The sequence below is a fragment of the Trachinotus anak genome, unplaced genomic scaffold (assembly GCF_046630095.1).
Source record: "Trachinotus anak isolate AG129_WGS33_773 ecotype Australia unplaced genomic scaffold, CSIRO_AGI_Tana_v1 ptg000002l, whole genome shotgun sequence".
Classification (NCBI taxonomy): Eukaryota; Metazoa; Chordata; class Actinopteri; order Carangiformes; family Carangidae; genus Trachinotus; species Trachinotus anak.
Window position 1 is genome coordinate 22,370,963 of NW_027273853.1, and position 20,424 is coordinate 22,391,386.

Genomic DNA, 20,424 nt, shown 5'->3' on the forward strand with positions numbered 1-20,424 from the left:
TCCTCACATCTGGGAATGTACTGACAAATTCACTCCACTAGATGGTGATAGAAGAATGGAAAATCTTTTAACTTGTGAGCTGTTCTGGTCAATATGATACTGAGAGTAGAATTCACTTTGTATTTTAATCATCAACATAATGTAATTGAACACAGTTTTTGCTTAGTAGCACATCTTATTATTACTTTTTTTGGACTAGACTTAAATTATTTATTCAGTTTTGCTTGATATACTTGATTTAACTCTTACAGATATGAACACAACCACACATCAAAACCAGAGGCAGGATAAAAACACATGATTCATTATGCATAAAGAGCATCATGTACATGCATTTAAAGGGTCTATTCAGCAATTAAGTCTTGCAGGTCAATAAACTTGACAACCTTGTAAGTGACAAATCACTTAGAACAGTCAAAATCAGTGCAGCAGACAGAGGTTTCTTCACTCAGTTGTGCAGTTGAACTTTCCTTGTATAGCATCTCTCATACATCCCTGATGACATCATTACGACATTGTTGGGGTCTTTATTTCAGACTTGATGAACCTCCTGCAGAGAGGAGCCATTACACAACTGTTCTCAAAGCCACTCACCAGTGGAGCTCCTCATTAACAATACAGATGATTCAAAAGTCCAACTTTCAAGCTGCATTCACTGCATTTATCCTGTAAATCTAATGATCTGAAGTTGTGCGTTGCACCTCTGCCAACTGTATAACACAATTAGACTTTAGGTGTTATGAAGTAAGCCCACATATCAAGAGTAAAGGGTGCTCATGAATTATAAACACTAGATGAAGCACAATAGCTTTTTATCTACTAATGATCAATATTGAATGATGTTTTGCTGCAGTTGGTTTGTAGCCTTGGTGTCTCTCATACAGTGAGAGCAGCGATTAGATGTGCTCTCAGCTTCAAACAGGGCAGAAGCACTTTGTGACAGTCCCCATGACAATGACTACACTCCATTTCTCTTAAAACCTCCGACCCAGACAAATCTATCTGAGGATGTGTAGCAGTGGAGAAAATATTGTTCAGACATTCAATAATTTATCCCCCAAGACTCACGTTGCCCAGACTTTAAGTCTTGTTTTTAAAGTCTCAGCAAGATTCCTGTTTCCAAGTATGATTTGTTGTACAAGAGTATTTGAAAATGTGAAAAAAGAAAAAAACAAAACAAAACAAAACAATGCATAAGATGTTTATGGTGCTCATGAAATGTGACTTCTTCAATGTGAATGTTTTGTTGGACATTGATGTCATGTATTCTCAGTGAAGCAACAAGCTGACACAGTACAAGTTATTTTTTATGCCTCTTCCATATCAATCCTTAAGCAGAAATACCATAAAAACAAAGTTTGCTTTCCAAAAAAAATACCAGGCGTTCAGTGGCATGTTCACCCAGGAAAGTTTTATTAATTACTAGTTTTTGCTGAATCTTTGTACCAATTTCTGAAACACACTTTACAAATGATTTGTGGTTTCATAAAATGCAACAATAAGTATTAATGGTTAATCAATTATTCATTGAAGCTTCATGTATGAGTAATGTACCATTAATCAGAACACATTCTGGGTTGCCAGGCTCGTATTTCATCACAAAAAACCTCCCAGTGACCACCTACTGGAAAGAACAGCGGAAGCAAAAGCTATTTGTGTACATCAACATGATGGATTATTAGAATGTGAGTGAGTCATATTATTAAAGGCCAATTTGCACTTAAATAAACATCATAAATATATATTATAAATATCTGACTTATATATCAGCAATCCACTTACAAAGGATCCTCTCACAACCACAATCCTTCCAGATCTGCAACTCAGAAACTCATCAGACCCTACTTTGAGTCTGAATATGACTGATATCTCCATCAGGACCCATCATGTTCCTGTAATGGTACATCTGAGAAAGTACAAAATGTTCCTCTATACCTCTGTTTTGAGTCCGCTGGAGTAGCACACACACACACACGCAAACAAAAGCACAAGTTTGACACCTTTAAATATTTGTTTTTTGTTCTGTTTTGTTTCCAGTTTTCCAATTCCAGTTGTTTGAGGTGTTTAGTCCTGCTCTGCCCTCAGGTAGTGCAGGACCGCTGTGAACTCTGGGAGACCCCACCTCCATCTCACTCTACTCAAAATGTTACCTGCAGAGATTTGACGTGGTGGTAAAAGGTTTGGAATATACTCTTTCACCAAGAATAGAGGCTGTGGTGAGCATGGATTAAGAGTAGTTACACTGGATTTCTGTAATGCTGCAATCTCGTGTCAAGTAAACGTCTGAAACCTGCAGTGTGATCCACTTCTTCTTTGAATGTTCGGTGTGTTAGAGGAGTTTAGGACATGAAAGAGTAGCTCTTAAAAGGGAATAGTCTGACTTTTCAGGAAATATGCTTATCCACTGTCTAGCCACGAGTTAGATGAAGAGAGTGACGCTATTCTCAAATATGCAGCTATCTCCAGCAGCCAATTATCTCAGCTCAGCACAAAGACTGGAGACGGGGAAATGGCTTAAAATCAGTAAATGGCAGCAAATGTGTAGATCTCAGTAATTCGAAGCAACATTATAATCCCAACAAATATCAGAAACAATTGGAGAATAATTACAGATGTAACTGTTAACTCAGTGTGGATGTATACGATATCTATGATAGGATAGGCCTCAAGAAATTCATAAAAATCTGGTTATTAGTTTGTGCAATGTTAAATATTAGAATCAGGCATCACTTTAGTGACAATCAGCTGGTCGGAGTGCGGGTGTGAGTCTGGTTGTGTTTGTAAATATCACAGAGATCTTAGTGAAAAAAATGTTCATCATATCAGCAAAATCTTTACACCTCCACCACTGCAAGACCTTGCTTCACACATCTGTGTTGTAGTGTTCCCAGAGTCAAAAATGTGGAAAATTGAGCAAGTTTATGAATAAAGTGTTTTCAGTTTTTCTTAAAAAATCTGCTTCTCAGTTTGTACTGCAGTCTATCGGTCAGTTTGATGGTACTCCTGTTACTCAGAGGCCCTTAGTTCAAATTCTCTAAGTCTCTGTGCCCTCTAGTCACATAGTGTGAAAGACAATAAATTTGCCTACGTTCTAGCAAAAAATGGTGCGTGAAGAGTGAAACTTGTGGCTGTGAAGACGAGTTAAACAGAAGTTTTACTGGACATTTTATCAACTTTTCCCTACTCTGTTGATGATGTCTTCCTCTCTAACCTCTGAACATTGCAGCCATAGAAATCCACTATAAACTGAAACACTGTCTGAAAACAGTGCTGCTTGACTAAATGCTTAATCAGCATTCACACATAATGAAGATTTGGATGACAATAGTGTTAATGATGATTCAGTTCATGGTGCTCAGATTGTTGCTGAAATTGTAGAAGAGTCTCACCACTGAGCTTCAGCTCAAGGCCGCTGAGACGCAGAAGATGCTGCTGAATCTACAGGAGGAAAACTCCAAACGCTGAATAGAGAACAGATCATGTCCGGAGGAGATGGAGGTCGACAAGCAGGAGGTGGGTGATGAGAAGACGGAGGCGGAAGAAGTCAGGGCTGAAGCAGCACCACAGCTTCCTGCCATACCCATTAACTTCTTCATGCCCGGCACCACAGCACAAGTCAGACAAGTGTCAGCTCACTGTGACCTCACGGTCATGTCAATGTGACATCACGGTGACGTGACACCAACCCTCCTCCCCCATTTCTCTCCCCAAACCCCCACCCCCTCATCCAACACCCTGCCCCTCCCCCCAGTCTTTCTCTCTCTTCACTTTGCAGGTGTGTTAGACTGTAGAGCTGCAGAATCTAGTTCTGACACCCCCCCATTTCTCTCCCTTCAACCCATCCTAACATCCCATCCTCTTTCCCTCTCCCTCTTCATTATGTTATGTTATGTTATGTTATGTTATGTTATGTCTTGCTATGTCTTGCTATTTTATCATTTTCTTTGTCTTTATCTTGTTTCACCAAAAAAAAAAAACAAACAAAACAAAAAACAGAAGAGGCACTGGAAATCCAGACATTAGTTTTAAAGCAATTGACAAACTCTGGGGCTAAATAATAAAGCCAACATGAAAGTGCCAAGAACTGCCATTCCTTGAATGCCTTTGTGACAAGGCTGCGTCCATCTTTATATGCTTTGAACATACGTCAACCTTACCAAAAATAGTGTGTTGGGGAAATTTTTCACTGATGGTGTAAGACTAATTGTTGAGGGAATCAACAAGAACATTAATTATATTTTAGGGAATCCTGTAATATATGTTATCCAATATCTGTCTCCTTCTAGCTGCTATAGACTCCGCTTTTATATGGCACAGAATGAGATTACATAACATGTCATGTTCGCTACACTGCACACCTTTTCTTGTCTTTCTCCATTGGTGTATGTACACTTCTTCCGGGTGTGTCTCTCTTTCCTCTCTATTACGATAATTCCATCACATGCTTATGGTCCTGGAGCTAATGCATTGCTGCCCCTGCATCCTAAACTGCATTACCAGGAAGTTTTCCAGGGAATACAGAGGGCAGTGCCAGGAAAATGACCCATGGGATAAGAACCCTTCCTGAGAGGTGAGGGGGCTTACGAGATGTGGGCATGTAGGATAAGTATAGTGTCAGTATTCCTATACATGAGTGTGTGTAGAGAAGGGGAGCGGCCGAGCTCACAGGTGTTCTGCGCTGTGAGAAGCTCTAACCATGCACAAGTGAAAAACACCTGTGTACTCATAGGTGTACATTGGTCAGGTTCAACCCTTAATTCTACACAGGTGCTATGGAGAATGACCTGATAGGAGCCCATCACACTTTTTGAGTCACAGTCTTCTATATTTCTATTGTCCTTATGAAATGTTCAAAAATTGCATGTTTTATGAAAAATAAATGTTATTTCACTCTACCAATTATTTAATTTAGTGAATTTCAATATCAAATAAAGGCACACAAGCCCAAAAAAAAAAAAAAAAAAAATCCTACTCTGACCAAAGAGCTTGCTCCATGTCGTTTCTAATAACTTGCCTGAGTTGTTTTTTTTCTCAACCTTTTAGCAGGATGGGAGTTCTTCAAATGTGCGATTCCGTCAGCGGCAAAATATTTAACAAGCGGCGCTCAGAAGAGGAAGAATAGAAGAGAACAGGAGGAGTTTACTGCTAAACTGACCGCATTAAGTTTTTACTCATGCTACAAGTTCATCGAAAGTTAGCATCGTTGTCGAGCAGCTAACGGCTAAAGTTAGCAAGATTGTCTACACTGAATAGAGAAAAGCAGAGCAGGAATCTGGACTGGAGCTAACGGCTAAAGTTAGCAAGATTGTCTACACTGAATAGAGAAAAGCAGAGCAGGAATCTGGACTGGAGCTAACGGCTAACGTTAGCAAGATTGTCTACACTGAATAGAGAAAAGCAGAACAGGAATCTGGACTGGAGCTAACGGCTAACGTTAGCAAGATTGTCTACACTGAATAGAGAAAAGCAGAACAGGAATCTGGACTGGAGCAGTGTCGTTAATGAGGGGTGAACTTCCAACAGGTGAGTACACGTTTCTCTTTATGGAGCGGGATCAGGGATTTAAATCTAAAGCTACGTGATTGTTACCTCATATGTTGGACAGCTACACTCTCTGTGTGTCTGACAACTTGTGGCCGCTGTGTCATTAATGGTGAATGATATAAATGCAGTGATTGCGTGAACAGGTGTTATCATCCATCCATTCATCCATCCATTCATCCATTCATTCATTCATGTGTGGACCAATAAAGAGTTGTTGTGTTGGAGTAGAGTTGATAAGGTTGGCACTAAGGCTGCTGTCTGATTTGCTGATCAAAGACTTGTTGGCAGGATGAGAGTAAAGTGGTGAGCATCTCCATGGTGACAAGGCCTGCAGTGGTTGTACGCACACAAACATATTTGCAAACGCAATTATGTTGTGCGACTGGGATGAAATAGTGATTACTGTCAGGTGGAAGAAAAATGTCCTGCCCGGGTACATCAGGTTTGCAGGAAACCAAATATTCATCAGAAATAATTGGCCGAGTTCAGAGATGTGGTGGTGTAGTAGAGGGTAAGCACCTTGCCAGCGACTGAGAGCGTTTGAGGCTCCATTCACCAAGTCAAGGTAATGTCATTGCTACTTTTATATAAATGAAAATTAACTCCATATAAAACTGATTTGTTTGTAAATCATGAGCGTGATGAGGTTGTTTATTATGGTGTGGCATTATTGATGCATTAGACTGAAGATAATCTGATGAAAGCATATTGCCTCTGTTTTGCTAGCTAGCTTGGTCAATTGAATTTGGCCAACCATGAGTGCCGGCCTACATCAGAGACAATTTTTTCAGAAAGCAAGAAACAAACTTTTAAACACACTATTGGTTTTCTCTGCCAGGAGAGGGTGGCGGTTGTTGGTTGACAAGAGCTTCAGCCATTGTTGCGTTTACAAAAGAGAGGTTATAATACTTCCTCTGAGCAACGCTAGGTCTTCAGAGCAGATTGGAGGCTACAGCGAGTTGATATTGCAAAGTATCAAGATGGGCCGGGTTGAGTTGTGTCTTTAGAATTATATTGTGTTTTTTCATTTTTCTCCAAATATAGGCCTAATGACCTAGAAAACTTCTTGTGATGGCTATCTGATTTTTTTTTTCTGCTCCCAACTATTGCTTTATTGACCTATAAGAATCCACTATCAGTTGACCTTTAATAAGTTTATCATGATATAAGTTGGATGTTAGGTAAGGATGGTTATTTAAAGACTGTTATCAGTGTACACAATAAGGGTCAGAATTACTTTATTAGGTGCAGATTTATAGACAAATGTATCAAATAATATTCATGCATATATAGCCGGACTAATATATAAAATTCTTGCTATTATCAGCCAAACTTAGGTCATAACGGATATATTGATATTGGTGTATATGCTGAACAATAAGTAATGAGAAATTGTAGTAGAGAATGGTCAACATTACATTGCTGTAAAATGTCTGACTCAGTACATATTTTATTTATTTTTAAAAAATTATAGTGGTAGATGTATTGTTATAAGATTGTTTTTTTTCCTTCTAATCTAGAATGGGTTGGGTGTTTGTTCTCTACTATCTAATGAAAGAAATATTGGTATTTGCATTACTCGTTTCCTTCGCTACTGCATTTGCTTGAATCACCTGTTTCTTTGCTCTTCTACTCCCACTTTGGCTCCATGTGTACTTGCGCTGGGCATGACAACACTGAAGGGACAGACAAGAGGTGATAGACGAATAAATGAATGGACAGATGGAGGACAGTGCTACAGCCATGTAACAACACGTCACTTCCTGACTCATGCTCTGATTTAATAGTGTCCCCTAATAGTGTGCCTGCTTAGTGTTTCCCTGTTTTGCCTGTGAAGAGAAGAGGAAACTTGTGTGGTGCTCATGGAGAAACTGGGACATTGCAGCATCAATAGTAAGATGATACAGCAAAGAAAAAAATAGAACACAAACTTAAAAATAGCATGTACACATCTGAGGTTATACAAGCTGATGCAACGGATTCAACGCTCAACTTGTGAGAACCTACTGACAAATGATGGTAATGTTGTGCTGAGAGCCAGTAACATATCACTGAAGACACTTTCAATGAGTTTGTCACTCAAACAAGTCAAGTTAAAGTAACAGTATAAATGGATTCTAGTTGAGATACACCAGTCCAATAGATACTGGCTTTACTATGTGAAGTGGATTGAGATTCAGCCATGACCTGTCACATTAAATAGCCTGCAGCTTCTTCGTCAAAATTTGGTGTTTCTGCTATCAGTTACCTTTATTAATTTACAGCACAGCAGTTTACAGTTCTACAGCAATCCAATCCGAAGCTTCATGTTTCCGTTGATAAAAAGACTTTGAGTCCACAGCCACGTGTGAGGCTTTACTACCATATACACTCACTGAGCACTTTATCAGGAACACCTCTACACCTGCTTTTTCATAATATTATTCAATCAGCCAATCATATGACTGCAGTGCATAAAATGATGCAGATACAAGTCAGAAGTCATTTTAATCCTTTAGTGTTAGTTCTTTTAAAAACATCACAGCTTCAGAAAATGTATCTTAAACTTTGTTGGGTAATTTTGCACAGCACCCTCCTGTAGAAGTGGGACGTGACTGTTTCAGTTGTTTAAGGTTTAGAGCATTTGCAATCTAGTGCCGTTTTCAACCCATTACTAATAGGGTTATTGGTTGCAGCTGAAGGAACATACAAATCAAAACCACAGTTCCCTGAGTAGACCATGTTCAATCAATTGATCTGTACATGCACATACTGTAAAGCACATTCATGTAAATATGTAGGTCATATAACCTCCTGTGTTGCCTCCTGCAGATAATTTCTTGAAGTCCCTGCTTTATTCTGGGGTTCCTTCCCAGCATACTCTCTGTTGTCAGTCAGCCTGTCCCTGGGGGTTCAGCTGTATCTAGTTAAGTTTCCCAGCTCTGGTGGACAGCTGAAAGCCAACTGGGAGCTCAAAGTCCAGAGCAGCGCTCCAGTTTGCCAGCAGATGTGAAATATTCAGGATCTCATCTACATAAGTAAATTTATTCTCAACACCAGTCATAGCATGTTCTAAAAATACACATACATGTCTCCATGCTCCTTTTTGGTGCTAAAACATCCATGAATCAATGATGAATGAATCAATGCATAGACTGGTGAATGTGTAAATTATTTGTTTGGTAAATCACAGTTTGCCTCCGTCATTGTCAGTACATATTTGAACTGGAGAGTGTCACTCTGCAAAGATAGAAACAGAAGAAAGCAGGGTCCAGTGTCCACTTGATTGACATTGCTTCGTGACAGGAACTGTTGGTGGAGTACAGAGATGAGGTGGGTGCAGGTAAAAGGCTCCATCTCCTATTGATTCCTTCATTAAATCAATACAAAGGAGGAGAGGGTGATGATGTGGATTTCTTTGTCTTGAGAAAACTGAGAATTGCTAATGATTCCTAATATTTAGTGCATTGATTAAGGAATTTTTGGCGACACTTTCGAAAAGGACATGAAAGACAGATAAAATCCAGCTGATGTGTTGACTGGAGTTACTCTTGTACTTGAACTCATACAGTCAGAGCAAAACTGCTAATGCAAACAAGCAGGCTAAAACACAGTTAATACTATGGACAGGGCACATTTCTATTTTGGCCTAAAACTCAGACCTGAATCTTGCCTGTATCTGGATCTTTAAAGGGACAATGTTTAAGTTTTCTCAGCTGCCAAATGTGGTTTCTTGCTGGGAGCTGATGGTGGTGATTGTCGCTTGACAAGAGCTTTAGCCACCATTGTCTTTTTGATAGAAGAGGTTATAATACACCCTCTGAGCAGTGCTACGTCTTCAGGGCAGTTTGGAGGCTGCAGTGAGTCGCTATCTGTAACTAACAAGGCTAGCTAACTTCAGTAGGAGAAAAGACGTGATAGAGACAAGCGTTAACATTGGCGTTGGTTTCCTCCGCTGTAGACAACCAGTCAAACTTTACAAGCTATTTTGTCTCACACTATGATGCTGCCACATTTGTCGAATGCGCATTTTTCCATGCACTTGATATTTGATATTGTTCCATAACAATGTCTGTGTGTCTGTGTTTGGGTGTGTTCTCATTGGTGGTGGTGGTGGTGTAGTGACCTCATTTACTAAGTGATTCTTAGTGATGGGATGATCTCAGTACCACCTTCCGAACCCCCTTTTTCTCTCTCTCTTTTTCCTTGTTCTTTCTGAGATCAAACACACACACGCATGCACGCAGGCACACACATGCACATTGGGAGCAGTGTCTCCATTTAGATAAGATGGTGAAAATTGAGCAGCATTTCCCCCATCCTCTGATAACGAGCCTGTGATTGAAAATACAATGTTCGTTCATTCATTAATTCATTCATTTATTCATTCATTCATTCAATCCCTGCTTAACAGTCTCACACAAAAAGCTAATTATGTTTTGGTTTTAGAGGTTTTTGAGGTTAATTTAAACTCTTATTTGAGCAACCAAGCACAGTGGTAGCCAGGGGGACCACTTGGGAAAGGGTCTGACACACACACACACACACACACACACACACACACACACTCTTTTAAAAAAAAAGAAAAAAGGCAGTAGTTTCATTAAATGTTTTGTGCATTCAAAGTTTGAGTGAAACAGTCTCTTAGATAATTAAAGTTTTAAATAAAGAGTTTTTTTCGTCATCAGATATTTGCCTCCAAATGTTTGACTGAATGAATTGCAGCTCTCTCACGGTTTGAACCTGGTATCCTTAGTGATCTGTTAAAATGGTTAAAATGGGAACAGGGAGATAAACAGCACAAAGCACCAGTGTGTGGGAGGGTATTCAAATTAAGCTGTAGCTCAACACCTACACGTCTGCATAAGCAGAATTAACAACAAGCCTAACTGTAACTGACAGCATGTATGATGCATCCAAATACTTCTCGATCAAACTCCAATACACTCATACATTTTAATTTGAGATGCATTTTTGGTTAATGTTAGAAATATATTTCATCTTGCATTTTCAAAAACACCTTAAAGAGGAAAGGTCCATGTTCTTACAGAGCAAAAAGCTCATGAGGAAACTAGATGACCAGAGGGCTGAAGCGAGCGCTCATATTTACTCGTGTATTTACTTAACATCTACTGAACTGCAGGGGTCTGCTGAGATTGAAATCTGCTCTGAGAGAGTCCTGGGCAAAACGGGCAACACAGTGAATTACATGAGCCAAATTACAACCAAGATTTAGAGAGGGAAGAAGAGTAAGGAAAGGAGAAGATGAGTCTAAAGCCAGGCTGGTAGCTCTGTCAGGCTGGAACATCAATGCTTTGAGCTTGCTGATTAGACTAATGCTGCATTAGCACAGAATGAGCAGAACTGAAAGAAAATAAAAACCTCCCTTATTCCCACTAAGGACTGTTCACGTTGACCACCATTTCCAGTCTGTTGTAGTCACACCATAAAACTGGCCTTTTCTGGGTTCTTTAAAATGTGTCTGTTTTCACCAAGTTACAGAAAAAAAGCTATTGGAGCAGGCAGGAATTCCTGTCATCTTTACAATCAAAACTAGGAAGGTTGACATGAAGGTTTTTTCCAACTTGGCTGCTCTTCACTTAAGTGTTGCCAGAACCTGCGCAATTATCATAAAAGTAGCTTAATTTTTAATTTTCATTTAGGAGACAGGTTTTTCATCAATCCCATCATATTATGCTGCCGTGGATTCAGTGAGTTATAATGTGGGCTGCAACTTGACCCCCATTTCTTTTAGCCTATATTTGTTTACATTTAGGAAGATTCAGCATGCCAAAGTCTCTGTTAACAGTTCCTCTTTTCTATGTGCAGCTGGATGTCTTGCTGGTTGTGTTCAATCAAATAGCTTCAAACTAACTAAGACACATATTGAATATAACATCCGAAACTACAATAAAATATCTCTGCGAATCATTAGCAGTTGTACTTGTTTCCACTGCCACCAAAAATATTTTAGAGAGACCAATAAGCAATATGACACAATTAACTCAGCAAGTTTAGCTAACTAATGTCTGGAAGTTTTCACTGGTCTGGATATTCAAACTGGGGTGGATGTTGCTCCAAGACTGTTTTTAAATGAATGTTTGTTCACTGCTGGTGAGGAGGTTTTCTGCTGATTTCTGTGGTTGCCATGGTCACACTGCGAGCTGTGATGGCAAGTCAAAAACCATTCAATCATGATCAACCATCATGTGATGGCAACGGCTAATAGCTGTGTGATTTCAATCGAGCAGTATCTACCCTCTCTCTTCTTGCCGCTTCAGTGTGGCCTAGGCGAGTAACGTGTCTCTGGGTTCTTGGTTTCCTTTTCAGTAGCTCACTGATGAACCAAATTTCAACTGACAAAATACAGAACAGCCTGTGGCAAAGCTGCACCACCCTGTCTTGGGACATTTTTGGGATGTTTTCATGAGGCTCATCTTGCTCTGAGCATCCACAGCAGCCATCAAAAGAAGAGTACAAAATATCCACGGAGCAATACACACCTCTTCAAAAGGGCTTTGCAGCAGCTTTGCAGCAGAGTCCAAGAGGGATAAATTAGGTGGACAAATACGCACCATATGCAGCCTGAAGGTGCCTCAGTGTTGAATTACTGCTACTGCCTGTTGATAAGTTGGGTTACATCCAAGATGTACTTTATCTTCCCATAATAATAATGATAATAATAATGATAATAATAATGGTAGTGTCCCAGATTCCTCAGTGATCTGTGCCCTGGAATTGTGAATCAGTAAATGACTGAATGTTGTTTCCATCAGCATGAATAGTGTCAGCATTCTGCCTAGTTGGTTTTATCTGTAGCAGACTCATCATGGAAGCACTTTTAACTTCCCCTTGTGCCTTCGTAGATTCTGAAATTGAAGTGTCATCCCATTGTATTTGTATCACAGGAAGCCTCAGACAGAATATTATCCCAAACATCACTCAGACCACACATCACTGCTGCTGCTGCTTCATACTCCCGCTGTTTTCTCAGCTATCTCCCACCTAGAGATTCATGTTCCTGTCCTCCCTGCATTTTCATACTTTCAACCACAAGACAATGAGGGAAATCTTGTGGAATGGCTTAATATATATTTTTCAGAATATTTTCTTCTCATTTTTGGCAAAGGTATTCCATAGGGACAAAATGACAGACAGTGAGAGGGTTATTACAAGTCAAACAGCAAAATGCCTCTTCAGCACAGCTGTAGGAGGCTGTGAAGATAAACTCAAGGTGATTCACACCAAAAAAAATTGTTAAAATGTATAGGAACCACCTTTTAGTGTGTGTAAAATTAATGATTTGGTACACATCACTATATATGTTCCGTCCCTCCTCTATCTGCAGCAGCCTTTTCTGGAATCTGTGGTTCACTGATGTCATGCAGCAACTTCTCAGCATGCCACTTGTCTTATTAAACTCAGTAAATGAGATGAAGAGCTCACTAGTGTTGCAGTGTGCCTTTCTTTATCATACTGCACATATCTTAGCAACAGAACATCTTGTTCTCTATGAGAAATACTTTATATGTGACAAAGATACATCTGACTGTGTTGACCAAACAGCAGGCAGAAGCATGATTGAGTAAATGTGTATTTAAAGGTCCTGTAAACGAGATTTTAAACAATAATATACCAGCAAACAAATATTAACTAACATAATTTGTATGCACTTCAGCCTTGTGTAATATTGTCTTCAACGACACCATCACCTCAAGTAAACACAGATATTGAGTGAAAGTCCAGTCATCCCAGAAATGAGCTGAGTCTAAGTGTGAGGGGCGTCACAGGAAACTCGTGTGCTGCACTAACAAGCTGTAACTCAGTTACTTCAGGTTGTTCTTGCCTGCAGCCGTTTGTGAAGCACAGGCGGTTAATCACATTGGGCTGAAAAGAAATGGCTGCCATTGGTCAGACCACGCAGTTTATCTTTAAGAGGGGACTTTTGGTTTGATGTACCACAGTAGACAGGTTACGTCCACACTGTTACGTTTTTGTTTTAAAAACAGTGTTTTAAAATGAAAGTGAACTCCTTCCAGACAAGTGTTTTAGCTTTGTATCAGAAACGATCTGCGTCCATACAACACACCTGAAAACGCAAACATACATCACCATTCACAGACACTGGGCAAGTGTGAGCTGGTAAACAGGAAGCAGATTGTTTACTCTTCCTTTGATTAGTCGCAAAAAATACTACGAACGAGAAACAGAAAAGTCAGTTGTGACATTGAAATGCAAGACAACGTCAGTAATGCTTGTTATTCATTACTCATGTTCCTTTACCACTGGTAATCGATAAGAGCCAATCAGGGAGCGATTGGGTGTGACTACATATTCATTTCCAAAGGTCTTCGTTTTTGCATGTCCAGTAATACTAAAACATTCCAAATTGCTCTAAATTGTCTGATCCATCGCAATCTGATGATAAGTTGATAATACTGGTTATTTATTCACAAGTTTGAAACCTAATATTATATATTTGGCAATATTTTTACTCATTCAAATATGGCCAGGGGTTTGATGGCCCATTTTTCTGTAGTGTGGCAAACTCCAAACTCATATGTTTTTCTGCTTTACAGAATCTTTAACTTAAGTTATAGTTAAAATACACAGTAGTTAAAATGATGTCATGTGACCACTTCAAAGGGCAAGAGTGTTTGTGGCTGTTCCCAATGGCCACATTGTGAGGTGGGGCAAAAAGGTGGAGATGCAATCATACTTGTGCCGATTACGGCAAACATTTGGACAATCTTTCCTTGAAGGTATTCGTAGTGTTGCATTTGTTTGTACATACAAAATGTGACAGAAGTAGTTGTGCAAGGAATGAGCTTTTCTCTCACCTTGACACTCATTGCTTATTGCTGTTTCAAACGGATGTGCTGTTTGAATGTTTGGTTTCAGAAAGTTACATCAGTTCTGACATTGGAAAGGTGTGGGAGGAGGGGGCCTGGGAGCCTTTACAGAACCTGAGGTCAAAATAGGAAACAGGAGTTTTGATGGACTTGCCTCTTAGATTCACACTTAAGAGGGTAGCAGACGGCAGCATAAATCAGCCTGGCTTTGGAGAACACATTCATAACCATCCCCACCCTAAAATTAGAATGAACTCACCTTGAGTTATTGTGGAAAACAGATTACTTTTGCAGAAAATGTGAATGCAGATCGAGAATCTTGATACTATTATGATTGTAGGGAGCTGCAGAAGTTTGCAGACACGAGCCGTGTGTTTTGAAAAAGAAGAGCCATCACAAGCGGAATACTGAAAAATAGTTTTTGTGTGTTTTAGTTAACTGTTTTGGTTTTATGACCCATAGCTTCATTTATTTATTATCGCTCTCATCCTCCTTGTTTCTGGACACAGCAGGCAGGTGTTACATAATAATAATAATAACAATAAACTCACCTTATACCATCTGCCTATAATCAAATGCCAGATGATAAAATGCCAGATGATAAAATTTGCAATTTGATGGTGAATGTAGAGACTTAATGGTATATTGGCACTATATTTGGTAGGTGGACAGAAACATGACTGCAAAAAAAGAAAAACAAACAAAAGAAGACTTAAAGTTCCTGTGTGTAGGATAGAATTATATTCATAATTATGTTTTCATTAATGTAAAATCCCCTAATAACTAAGAATCGTGTTTTCATTAGCTTAAAATGAGCCCTTCAGGGAGCGGATCCATTTCCATGAAGCTGCCACAGCCATGTTTCTACAGTAGCCCATAACAGACAAGCACTGGGACAGGAGGTGTTTATATGTGTCTGTCTCATTCTGAAACATTTTCTCTCTGTATCTCACTAGCCCCCCCCCAAAAAAAAATAAAAATAAATAAATCCATGCTATATATAGAAATATTTATTAATAACATCTGAACAATTAACATAGTCTGCCTTAGGTTTATCATACATCTTGTGTTTACAATATGATTAGTATCTCACAACAAAAGAGAGATTTAAAAATGACACACAGAAAAAATGATGCATGCATTGTACCTACAAACACAGAAGAAAATTGTCATTGTTATTTGTGACAGTGTCCAATACAAAGACATAAACAATACTGGTATTAATCCGAATTTCAAAAAACAAACACTGATTTATTAAAACAACTACAGGGTGTGGTCCCAATTAAAGAAGAGAACATGAGGTCCCATTGCAGTAGAGGGCAATTGTGTTTTCAGAGTGGATACAATCCAGTCGCTCATTTCCTGGTAACAGAAAGACTAATCGCTTTGATTTGACAACATGATTCTGAGTGATCAACTTCAATATTTGTTGCACTTGTTTTTTAAATGGGAGCCCTTCTATGATGACAAAGCCCCCATCAAAAAGGCACAAGGGATTTCCCACTGGTTTTATAAGAGGAATGCTAGTGATACAAGGCTCTTGTAGGAATATGGAACTGCAGCTAAGACATCGTTGTGAAAAGATACTTCTGGTTTATTACAACTCCTGTATTATTTTTGTACATCTGGCCAATATTTCTATTGGTTATGATAACCAACTGACCCCCCACCCCATGGACCTGTGCAATAACCATAGACTGTATATAAAAATGGATGAAAAGGGAAGCCAATATGGAAGTGCCTTAAACCTGCATTCTATCTAATGACCATCAGGGGGTGACTCCACTGGTTGCAAAAAGAGGTCCTGATTCTACTGAAGTCAATGGGAAAACGTCTCTACTTCTCATGGGATTTATTACCTCGGTAAACGTTTTCCTAATGAGTTTATGGTCTCAATCTCTATTTTCAAGTCTTCTTCAATACAACATGATGTTCATGTTTTAAATTATGGTCAGGGTATGCATTACCATTGTGTGATTGACACACTGTACCACACACAGCGACCTGCCTGACAATCAGGATAGAGTACAGAGCGGATGAGATCTACCATCTCCTCAATATTAGTTTTTTCTGGTTTCAAGAAACCAAGACGGCGACGGCTAAATTGCAAACTCAAAAGTTTCAAAATGGTAGTTCAAACCAGTGGGTGATGTCATGGTGGGTTGCCACTTGGCAATAACACATCATTGTTTTGTTTACAACTTCTACAACTTCTACAACTGCCCTAAAGTGGCCAAAAAAAACTGTAAGACCTTCAGTATTTTAGCTTATATTATGTTTACATGGGTAAATATTCCTAAGTGAAGATGTGTTCAATCAAAACACTTCCAGCATAAGAGCACTGGTTGGTTTCATAACGTGAATATGGTCAGATGATTACTATAGATATAATGGCCAAAACTACAGAAATAATAAACATGCTCTAACAAACCTGAAGGCCCAGAATATCACTGAGAAACATTTACAGTCATACATAGAGATTAGCAATGATGCTACCTTGGAGGAGGTCAGTGGACTGCCCCTTTTTAACAGGAGATCAGGTCTATTTCATGGCCGCCACCAACACTGATAACTGTTAAGCTTCTGTTTCCTTTATTTTGACCACACCCCGTTAACAAAGTATGACAATTTAACATGCAGTAAATAAAACTCTGTATGTTCCATCTGTCAACTGCTTTACACATTGTGCACAAGCAGATCCTCTTCAGTTTACATCATTACAGGAAGAGCTCTGCAAGAAAGTCACCCATAGCAGTAAAACTAAGGTTTACACTAAGGCAGTCTCATTCTTCATGCCTGCCCTGGCTTTAGGCCACATTCAGAAGTTTCAATGTCCAACACAACTAAGAGCTGAAACTTGGGAACAGGAATACGCTCTCATTTCTAATGCCTGTCTAACTCTTACTGTATCAATGATAGCTGATCAAACACAAATCAATAGTCACAGCTTCACACATTCACCTAAAAAATGAATGATATTGGTCCACAAACTGCAAATTTGCTATAAAAGCTTGACCTGTAAGATAATCTCAACCTGTTAATACTGTCAATAACAACTCAAAATGATGAATGAAAGTACTGTAGTAGCTCAGTTGGAATGTAGTTAAGTGTTTTTTGGTTGTGAAGACACATGAGGAAGTAAGAGGTGGGGATTAGCCTTTGTAGCAGCACATGAAAGCCTAGTTCAATCTAATGACACATCAGTTTGAGTAATGGCTTATAGCTGTTGCTACTACTGTAGTCACTTGTTAGTCATACCTTGAACATTATGTCCTAGCATTTTAGTAGGACTATCTGCAGATCCATCATCCATCATTCTACCACCCTGAGGCTCCGTGTGTGTGTGAGTGTGTTTGTGTGTGTGGTCACGGTGATGGTGGTGTCTTCAGTGAATTGGTGGATCCTCCTTGGCTTCCGCTCCCTGTCGCTCCCTGTCCGACCCACTGGACAACAACAAGGAACGAGAAAGAGCGAGGATGATACAGTTGGTTACAGACAGAAGTGAGACAAAAGTGAACTGAGAGAAAACCCTGCTGATGTTTACCAGGCGTGACAGCGGGGCTGGTATTGTTTTCACCTCGTGTGTGTGTGTGTGTGTGTGTGATCCTAGCAAAATGTGCTCCTGGAGACACCTGTTATGGGAACTACCACAGAGTCAGTTTGGAGTACTTTATATGTCTGTCTGTAAGTGGACAGAATGATGGTGTGATAGTGTCACAACAACACGTCTGGATTACCAGATGGGCAAACCAGTGACCACTGGACCCTAAAAGCCCGAGCTTCACTGCATGTTAATCAGTTACACATCATTTGTATAGGAATTTGCACCACTGAAAGCTGTACTAATATGTATTTTTATATTAGCAATGGGTCAAATGACTATATTTGATGTCAAAGAGGTCATTTAAAGTGGCACACTCACACTGAGTGACCATGCGACTGTGCTGCTCCCTTCAGCTCTACAGAGCCTTGTAGTGTCTTTCAGCTGATGTTGAGCCCTGTTTTGGTTTTACAGTTCAAAACTTCATTCTTTTTCATTCACTCTCATTATCTAGCTGCAGCAGGAAGCTGTTTTTAGAGAAAAAAAGATATTTCAGTCCATGTTTGCTACATTCCTAGCACCAAACAGCCGACAAAGCTGCGACTAGAGCTGTGTTCACAGTTTCTTTGGCTGCATCCTAGTGGCAAAAAAAATAAATAAATAAGTGAATACAGCTTTAAGTACAATATCAAGTGATGCTGGCACTAATCAGTCATAATAGCTCCCTCAGCTACCATCCATTTTTTCTGCACTGGGCTGTTTATTACCATCTTGCATTTTCTTTTTAGGATTATACACTATTTCATTAAGTAAAGAGTTTTATCAGAAGAAGCTCTTTAAAGTAATGAGCTTACTGAGTGTCAGTTTGCAGTAAGTAAGTTCAAACATTTTATTACAACATTTAGATTTACGTTTACTCATTTGGTGGAAGCTTTCATCCTAAGTGACTTACAAGTGATTACAAATTCATACGTGTACTATCCACTCCTGTCTTGGTAACTGTCTGCAAACCATTCTGCTTTTGTGGAGCAGTTTTTATTCCAACAGAGGAGATTAAATAAATGTTTATGGAGCATCATGGCTGTTAAGCTAAGATATCTGCCTCAATCGTAGATGGTCCTCCTTTCCCTTTAATGTTTAGATTTTGCTATCAGTCAGTATTGCACATTTTCAGGTCAAAGTTCACGAAAGTTGAACTGGATGCAAAAAGTACACAGATTTATTATGAATTTTAATAGAATATTAACAAATACCTGACTGTTTTAAATGTAGTTATGACCAGGCCTTAAGACAAGTTAGATTGTCTGTGAAAAAGCTATACTGAATCTGTGGAGCAGAAAAGATTCAGTGCAACCAAGATGACAGTAAACACAGTGACCTGCTATTTTTTTTCTTTTATCAGGATTCTGTTGAAAAGTTTTGATCTGATCTGAACTGAACCCACCCTGCAGTGGGTTGACCGTGCAGGTTACCGTGACGACATGTTTGAATGTGAGCCAGCCCCGCGAGAGTGACAAGCCAGAGATATAAACTCGGAGATGGCTTTGGATCACACTAACCTTGCTTCATGAGAGCGGCCCCTGTGGTGGGCCTCTCTGTTATTCACTCATTCATTCATGTGACAAAGTGGAGCCAACTGAGTTATTCCTTTACTTTCCACTCAATAGCACCAAAACTGGCTTCACACGACTCTGGAGAATTCAAGAGCAATTCTGTTGCTGGTCTTTGTGTGTGTGTGTGTGTGTGTGTGTGTGTGTGTGTTTGTTTTTCTATCCTGGTGAGGACCCTGACCTGACATATCACTCACCCCGTGGGGACCAGTTTTACCCGTGGGGACCAAATCTCGGTCCCCACAGGCACGAGCATTGCAACCAATAGAAAACAGCCTCCTGATATGCCTGGTGCAGTTTTTTTGAAAAAAAAAAATGGACCCCACGAAGTCAATTTTCAAGACATGGTGTGTGTCGGACTTGACCCCCGGAGGCCACTGATGGTATTGCAGTGTGTAAATTTGCACCCGTGGGGACATTTTCCTGAGAGTGTGTAAAAGTGTGTATATCAGTAAAATTCATATTTCATGAAGAAATATGTGATCAAACTTTAATTTTATCAAATGACTATGTCTAAAATCAACAGGGGAACCCTTTCAATCACTATAACTTCTTTCAAAGCTTTTTTATTTTTGAAAAAAAAATAGATAATATAAATTGTGGTCACCAGAAGTATACAAAATGTAAATTAATACTTATGAAAAAATAATAAATAAAAAAAAATTATATTCATGTAATAATAAAACTAGTCGACCTTGTAAATACAATATCTCAGGAACTCCTCAAAGGAATCCCTTACAATTTACAACTCGGACTGATAGATTAACTGATTTAGATTTTGGTGGTCAAAGGTCAAAGGTCAAGGTCACTGTGATCTCACAGACCACATTTTTGTCCTATTGAATGTGATATCTTAAGACTGTCTTGAGGGATTTTTTAAAGATTAAAGATTCACTTG

At 39.3% G+C, this 20,424-nt stretch overlaps 1 protein-coding gene across 1 annotated transcript in view; it reads right to left on the bottom strand.

The window, feature by feature from the left end:
- Positions 1-16,580: 16,580 nt before the first annotated feature.
- syt9b (synaptotagmin IXb) overlaps positions 16,581-20,424 on the bottom strand; it is a 49,387-nt gene continuing 45,543 nt past the window's right edge. The window contains exon 8 of the mRNA XM_071506328.1: positions 16,581-17,818. Coding sequence (XP_071362429.1) covers positions 17,741-17,818 — 78 coding nt within the window. The 3' untranslated portion in view covers positions 16,581-17,740. The remainder of the gene's footprint in view (positions 17,819-20,424) is intronic.